Source organism: Pseudoliparis swirei, chromosome 24 (assembly GCF_029220125.1).
Source record: "Pseudoliparis swirei isolate HS2019 ecotype Mariana Trench chromosome 24, NWPU_hadal_v1, whole genome shotgun sequence".
NCBI lineage: Eukaryota > Metazoa > Chordata > Actinopteri > Perciformes > Liparidae > Pseudoliparis > Pseudoliparis swirei.
Window position 1 is genome coordinate 1,860,843 of NC_079411.1, and position 8,283 is coordinate 1,869,125.

The following is an 8,283-nucleotide window of genomic DNA, read 5'->3' on the forward strand; positions in this document are numbered from 1 at the left end:
TAGAGCTCAGGTCTCCAGTCAGTCGAGTCCTTTGCAGCGACTGAAGAGACGAATGAAAAGGTGATGCAGGTTTTTTATTTCATGTGTTTTTCCTTCTGATGATTCATTTATAGTGAAGAAAACAACATTTAGACTCAACTGTCAGTCGGATGAACTCGTGTTCAAAGACGATGTCAAATAAATAAAAAGAGACTCAAACTTTTCTCTTTAAAAACATTTACCTGGATCTTCTGATTCTGGTTCTTCTGTCACTGGAGTGGAGCTGGACTCTGTCGGGTTCTGTTGGGTTCTGTTGACTAAACAAACAAATCTCCCTCAGACAGAGAACACGTTAACACTCACAAACACCTGGTTCAAGAAACGAGTTCAAATCTCCACGAGTTAAATAAACAACACACCACCTGTTCTAGAGTTTAGGGTAACAGACAGTTTGGTGTTCTCCATGAAAACTCAACTTTTATTTATCAAATTAATTTTAAATGAATATACAATCTAGTCAAAACATTGAGGAGGTTATAAATAACGATGTTTATAGTAAATATTAATGTCGTTCTTCTTGAGGCTCAAAGGAAGGCCAGTTTTATAGCTTCTCTCAGCAGCATAACTGTTTTCAGCTGCGCTCACATAGGGTTTAAAGGGTGTTCTACCCCTCCGCTAGTCTTCTAAGGCGATAACACAATGTACCACTAGAACTTGGAGATGGGCCTCTACTCACTATGTAGAGACTTCATTAACACCAGAGAATAGTCATGTACACATTAACATGTAGAGAGAGGATTTATGATTTAATGTTTGAAAAAAACAGTGCTTTGAAAAATAGCGACCCCAAACTTTTGAGCGGTAGTGTACATCTGCTTCTGCTTTTAGATTTTACATTAAAATCCACACTGAGCATCTTGATACAACTAAATCTGCAAGTGTGATTTTGTTGTTGTTGTATTTTCTCGTATCAAACGTGTTTACCAACAATGACGTTGACGAAGCATCTGAGGTTCAGCTTGGGGACGTAAAACCTGTATTCTCCAGTGTCTTCCAGAGTCGCCGAGGACACCTGCACCGACCCGTTTCCTGTGCTCAGGTTTCCGAGGAAAGTCGTCCTGTCCTTGAACTGGACGCTCTGGTTGTCCAGGTCTTGCTTCCGGTGCCGATATAAGAAGACCACCACGTGAAGGCCCTTCTTCCATTCCACCGTGCGGTTCTGGAGGTTCTCTGTGGGATCCACCTGACTGAGGAGAGCGAAGTTGTCTCCTTCCATCACCACCACCTGGGAAACCGGGCAATCGGCTCGAGGCGCTCCTGAGGAGAAACAACAACTTTCCTTCAGCTTTCAAAACGCCTCTGAAGATTTGTTTTTATCAAGTTTTGCCTCGTCATTACAGAGGTGACTAATTTACTCTGCATCTATTATTATTATTATTATTATTAAGAACAGCAGCACAACTAGTGTGGATACTCTGTGTGTGTTTAGTGTGTTACTCTGTGTGTGTTAAACAGTAACACCATAGGTGGGACACAATAATAGAAACAGCTGCAACAATACAAGACAATTAAATATATAAACTCCTAATCACATACATCTGTAACGTTTTTATGAACTGGTACTCTCTCTCGGATATTAGTTCAACTGTGAATATATTATATTTATTCGGCTTTATTGAACGTGAACACCACGATGACAAGTTAGGGAATGAGTGAAGCTAAACCGCCTCAACGCACTAAAACGAGGCAGAAAGCTCCAGAAAGCTCCAGAAAGTCTCGTTAATATCGAACAAAACGAGCTTGAATTTGCGGGATTTATTAAAGTTATTGCGATGTTCGGGTCAAACGAGTTTCATGGAGCCAACACGACCGAAGGTGAAAACAGCAACAACAACGTCGATGTAAACTTACCGGCAGCAAAGGGAAGAAGAATAAGTAAAGTTATCAGTGTCACCGTCATTCTAAAATACTTGCAGCGTCTGCTAAATGGCACGTAATGTAATGTAATGGTTGCTTTAAAATGTCCCGCGACGTGGTGCTCTCGCGGGAGCTCTCGCGAGAGCTCGCGGATCGGATTCTTCCAGAACATGTATTTCTTAGATAAGTTAGATAAGTATTTTAAAAATATGTTTAAGTTATTACGGTTTTATAAGGAGGTATTCATTTGGTCTAATTTTAAAGGTGATGAATAATAATAAATCAAAACAACTTTATATACAAATTTTAATAAGTTATGAAAAATGTTAAAACGTAATACCGGCGCCTCTATAAGGCCTAAATACATATAATAAAACGAGCCAATCAGCGTGAAGTCTGAGATACGGCTCCAGCCCGCCGTGAAGACCCGGGTCCGGCTTCACCCGCAGCCTTCACCCGCAGCCTTCACCCGCCAGGCGGCAGCGTCTCCTCCTCCGGCCAGGAGCAAAGCTGCTTTAAAAACTACATTGATAAATCAGAGCTGGTGGACAAAATAATCCATCCATCCATCCATTATCAATACCGCTTATCCTCATTAGGGTCGCGGGGGCGCTGGAGCCGATCCCAGCTGACATAGGGCGAAGGCGGGGTCACCCTGGACAGGCCGCCAGTCCATCGAGGCGGACAAAATAATAATAACCCTAAATAATGCAATACAGTTTAACAGCAGTGCAAAAGAGATAACGTGTAGTTTAAATGCATGACTTCTGCAATCTTTATTCTAGTTCTGCATATCGAGCATTTTGCACGGGAACGTTATTTTTATTATTAGATGATCAAAACAAATGATCGATGAACAGTAAATGATGCTCATCGATAAAGTAGAATTATTAGGATTTTTTTCTACACCATTTTACGTGCGAAACGGCAACGAAGCGAAAAACTCGTCAGCTTCAATACTTTTTAAGATATCTATATTTATATAACGCACATTTAATTAAAATAAAACAATATGAACTAAGGCACATAAGCTATACTTACAACGTCCAGTCACACTGCTGAACTTTGCTTTTATTATAATAAAGATGAAAGTTTTTACCTGAGAGTCTTTGAGTGTCGTCCACATGCTGAACAAGTTATAACCGAAAGTGGGCTTCAAGTTTCCGATTGGTCGAGGCGGGCGGGAGTTTTCAAAAAGTACTTTTTGGCGGCATGAATATATATATATATATATATATACATACATAGTACATATATATATATACATACACATATATACAGTAGTGGTGTAGTCCAGGGTATACGCTGGTATACGGCATATACCCACTTATTTTTCAGTCAGCATTGCGTATACCCACTTCTCAATCACCGCTGTTGCCTGGTGCGCATTATTTATAAAACAGGGCGTTTATCCTTTGCTGTATGGCAGGGCTCTTCAATAGGCGTCCCGCGGGCCGAATCCGGTCCCCGAGCTGCTTTGGACTGGCCCCCGGAGTGTGCTCCAGTAAAAAAAAATTCTCGCGGTGCAGAGCGATGCGCGCAGGCGGACGAACCCGGATGAGCACACTTTCACTAGCACCACCCACTGTCAACAACTCTCCTTTGCGCGGCGAGTATACCCACTTCTCCAGCCAGGCACGTGCACAGATTGAGCCCTAGTGCTAGTGGAGCTCAAGCACCAGCCCCTTTGCCCTGGATGAGTAAAGTGCCCTTTTTGCTGGAGACAACAAACATTTTATTCATCCGTATTTAAGAATAAAAGTTACTCTTTCTGTCATCAAGTCCCCCCAAATGTGTTTTAATATCCGACGGGGTATTTATTTGAGTTCTTGTGAGAATTTCGCCTAGACCCGCTCCGCGGCGCTCACGAGCCCCCCCCCCTCCTCCACCTCCTCCGCGCAGTGCTCCTCGCGCCACCGAACGGCTGCACCTCCTTCTCCTCTGACCCGCAGCACCAGACCAACAGGTCCTGACGGTGTTTCTCCCCTGACGTTGTTTTGTGATAAATCAACCACAACATTACGCTGCTGAAAACATGACGTCACAACTGGTCCGACGGTTCCTAAAAAAATAAACAAACAAAAACTCCGTGATTTCAAAGCCTCGTCCAGCTGTTTACTGACGTTAGTTATGTTTAGAGAATAGAGAGAGGGAGAGAGAGAGAGGGAGAGAGAATTCAAGAGAAAAGAGAGAGAGGGTGAGAGAGAACAGAGAAGAGAAGAGAAAGAGGAGAGAGAGAGAGAGTTCTTATTCCGTTCTATTCAACAGGGGCTAGTCTAGGATTTGCATGGCCAGACTGAAAAAAAATCATAAGGGCTCTCTTGTTCAGAGGGCGGGCCGTATCTGGCCCGCGGGCCTTAGTTTGAGGACCACTGCTCTTGGCTGTTGATGTCTATCAATATCGCTCATTTTGAAAATGACGTCAGAGGGCAGTACGGATCCGTATCAGACCAGGAGGAGGGCGATACGTGGCTGGCATGACGACCCATTAGCCAATCAGAACGCTTGTAATGTTGTTGCTATATAATAATTCATCTTTATTCATAAAGAACATGTAAGCTAGCGGTCTGATGCTGCCAGAGGAGGCGCAGGTCGAGGATGTATTGCATCATCAGTGTATTGCTGCTAATGCTTCAACTCTGTCAGAATTTCTTTTTGGCATTGGGTGCCCTTTTTTTTGGTTTGAGCACCTGCCCCCCAAAATGTCTGTGCACGTGCCTGCACTGCATATATATATATATATATAATAGATATTCCCACAGTCGGTTTATATTCTGTCATCAAGGAACTAGAGAAGTATAAAATAGTGACATTTACAATGTTATATTTGGTAAAATTAGATTTAGGCTACAGGACTAACACTTCAAAGAACTTTATTGTTTCTATTTTCTGGTATAATTCATACTTCCACAACACTACATTTGTCTTTGACCTAAAGTAAAGAATGAAAAACGACAGGAAGAGAAAACAAAACACTCGGCATCAGGTACCCTTTTCCCCCCATATTTATTTGAAATTATTCCAAATGATAAAAACATGGTTGATTAACATGACATGAGCACAGGGGTTCTGCTCCGAGTGGACAGCGTGAGAACAGGAGGGTCACCTGTGTGACCAGGTGAGCAGAACACCCGGGACAGGAAGTGGAGTTCCTCCACCCACCTGCATGACAGCACCCGAATAAATGGATTCATCTTTAATAGAAACGGGATCCCAAACTGTAAGAAGCTCACGGCCACTCGGACCGAAGCTCAGCCACCGGAACGCCGTTATAATCATTTCTCTTTCCTATTTTACAAGCTTTTTACAACATAAAAAATAGATCAATAACAATGATTACCACATTCCTTAATGTAAATATACAATATGTATTGCATTTCCTCTCTCAAATAAACTTGTTTCTTATTCACCTTGTCGTCATCATCTTTTACCCCCTTGAAAAGAAAAGAAAGTCCAAGTCTGGTACCGATGAGCGACAACAGATGAGTGTCCGGCAGCGACCAGCAGGGGGCGCCGCTGAGCGAGGGTCTCTGGCTTTCAATGGGACGTAATGAGTGTTTTAAGAGAAGTAAAGAACCTCCGTCTGCTCAGACGTTCTGTGGCACTTAAGTGTTCCTTTTCTAAAAAATGTTTATTTATTTTTGGAGTTAGCTGCTACCGACTACGATGTGTACGGAGCTCTCGGACGCCGTCTGGCCGTGAGAGTTCTTCCACGTGCAGAAACAAAAAGACGAGTTGAGCTTTCAGAGCGACTTCCCCGACAGGAAGGGGAGGAGCGATCCGCCGAGAACGACTTCAACTCTGCAGCTGAAAGTCACACGGCCTGGGTCTGGTGAACCCATCAGAATTTAGTGGAGTGAACCCGCAGAAGTGTTCGGAGAACGATGCGATATGTGAGCTGCGACACACACACACACACACACACACCTCGTAGTGTGTGTTCTAGATCTCAGGGGTCCTCCGTCGTCATCAGTGCATAAATAAGCGCCAGGCACAGTGTCTCGGTGAAGTCAGCCGAGAGTCCGTGCAACGTCGCCTGAAAAAGGAAATACAAACAAGCCCCGCCCCCTTGCCGCCCCCCCAAGGAGAGGAAGACAACCCCCTCCAGGTGTAACAGGTAAACGACGGCCCTCTGTCACGACGTGGAGCGCGTCGCAGTTTGAAAATGTCTCAATTACGTTAGTCTAAAAAAACGTGAATGGAAACTTCCCGCGCGGTTCATTTGACTCCGCCCACTTTTGGCACACATGCACACACACACAGACAGTCACACACACCCTCCTCTGGCACTCCTGGAATGGCTATTTAAGACAAAATATACCCCCCCCCCCCCTCACACACACACACTCATGACGTCATCAGTTCTGCTGGTGATCCGTCAGCTAAAAACATAAATAAAAAAAGAGGAAAAAAGAAAGAATGCCGACACCAAAATAATAAAAACGTTATAACCATGATTATGGATAAAAGAAAGTAAGAACGTTGGAATGCACAGTTTAGGAGTTTGGTCCTGGTGCGTCGGACAGAAGCCTCGACCACGGCTCTGACCACGAGTGTTTCTTCTTCTCTTCTTCTCTCTTCTTCGTTCTCTTGTGCAAAAGACAGAAAGCGAGCGGCGAGTCAAACCTGCTGAGGCGTCGCGGTGTTTACGTTGTGCTTCCAGCTGGTGGTTTTAGGGTGAGTGTGTGTTGTGATTAGAGCGCGTCTTCACCCCTCCCTCTCTCTCTCTCTCTCTCTCTCTCCCTCCTCTCTCTCTCTCTCCCTCTCTCACAGACCGAGCGTTAAAGTCCTGAGCTGAGGTCCGTTCACCTTCCCACCGGCGGCGCCGGAGGAGCTCCTCTCATCATTGCTAAAGGAGAGAGAGAGAAAAGGGGGAGGAGAGGTCACTAAAGGTCAGATATACAACCACTTCAACACACACAGACCCCCACATAGACCCACACAACTGCCCCTCTTAGGCACACACACACACACACACACACACTTACTGTAAATATTGTGTTGTTTTTTATTGTAAATAGTGTGTACTTGTTGCCCTTGCACATTCCTGCTGAGCATTGCCACTTTCATTTCACTGCACACCCTGTGTGTGTATGTGACAAATAAAACATCTTGAATCTTGAATCTTGAATCTTGAACAGTGTACTCCCCGTGTACTCTCCGTGTACTCTCCGTGTACTCCCCGTGTACTCCCCGTGTACTCTCCGTGTACTCTCCGTGTACTCTCCGTGTACTCTCCGTGTACTCCCCGTGTACTCTCCGTGTACTCTCCGTGTACTCTCCGTGTACCCTGTGTACTCCCCGTGTACTCCCCGTGTACTCCGTGTACTCCCCGTGTACTCTCCGTGTACTCCCCGTGTACTCCCTCTGTACCCCGTGTACTCGTACCCTTGCTGGTCTTGCTGGGGTAGACCTTGTTGACGTGCCGGTACTCCTCTGGAGGTGGAAGGTCCTCAAAAGGGTGGAAGTTAAACTTGGATTCAAAATCATCTGAAGAAGAGAGAATCAAAAACATTTAAAATGTTTATTAAGACGCATGAAGACTGTCGTCTAAACACGGGAGCTTTATTTTGATATATATTAAACTTATTAAAATATATTAAAATGTAGAAACATATATATAAATGTATGAATATATATATACACACGCATGCAACAGGAAGCAGTAATCTAGGGAACCTAATCTAGGGAACAGTAATATAAAGAACAGTAATCTAGGGAATTTAATATAGGGAACAGCAATATAGGGAACAGTAATCTAGGGAACGTCCCATCCCTCCGAGTTCGTTCCAAGACAACAGGAAACTAAAAGGGAACGTTTTGCACGACGTGTCAGACGGTCGTTGACTTCAAAGGTCAAAAAGGAAACGGTAGTCGAGGAAACGGTAGTCGAGGAAACGGTCACGTGACCAAGTCTCGAGGATTAAACACGAGCGCCGAGAATAAAAGAGGAAGTGGGTTCACGTCATGAACGATGACCACGGTGTAAACAGGAGGTCTGCATTCACAACTGACGGGTTCAGACTAAAGATGCAGCGTTGCATTGTGGGAGATGTAGTTCCTCAGAAAAATACACAATGAAGACTCACCCATGATGGACTTGGAGGAGGAGACGGAGGAGTGGCCGTTCCGGACGGGCGGGGGCGGCGGAGGGGGTCCGGCCGGGGTCCGGGAGGAAGAGGAGGATGATAGGGAGGAGGAAGAGGAGGGGGGAGGGTGTGGTTTGGCCATTCGGCTGTGGGCCTCCGAGGCCGCGGCGCTGTGGACGCGGTACGGAGGAGGAGGGGGAGGGGCGTCCCGACCGCCGTTACGAGTCCCAGAGGGGGGCACCTGGGGAGCTGTGGGACACACACACACACACACACACACACACACTTTAAAACGGAC

General features: G+C 45.2%; 1 protein-coding gene and 1 long non-coding RNA gene across 2 annotated transcripts in view; one reads left to right on the top strand and one right to left on the bottom strand.

Moving 5' to 3' along the window:
* The first annotated feature begins 1,892 nt into the window (after positions 1 to 1,892).
* LOC130189586 (uncharacterized) lies at positions 1,893 to 2,994 on the top strand. Its single transcript, XR_008830836.1, has 2 exons — positions 1,893 to 2,440; positions 2,577 to 2,994. It is a non-coding gene; the product is annotated as an uncharacterized LOC130189586 (long non-coding RNA).
* Positions 2,995 to 6,330: 3,336 nt separating this feature from the next.
* LOC130189742 (WAS/WASL-interacting protein family member 2-like) overlaps positions 6,331 to 8,283 on the bottom strand; it is a 5,807-nt gene continuing 3,854 nt past the window's right edge. Inside the window, exons 4-6 of the mRNA XM_056408671.1 lie at positions 7,986 to 8,234; positions 7,285 to 7,386; positions 6,331 to 6,745 (exon numbers count right to left, since the gene is read on the bottom strand). Coding sequence (XP_056264646.1) covers positions 6,702 to 6,745; positions 7,285 to 7,386; positions 7,986 to 8,234 — 395 coding nt within the window. The 3' untranslated portion in view covers positions 6,331 to 6,701. The remainder of the gene's footprint in view (positions 6,746 to 7,284; positions 7,387 to 7,985; positions 8,235 to 8,283) is intronic.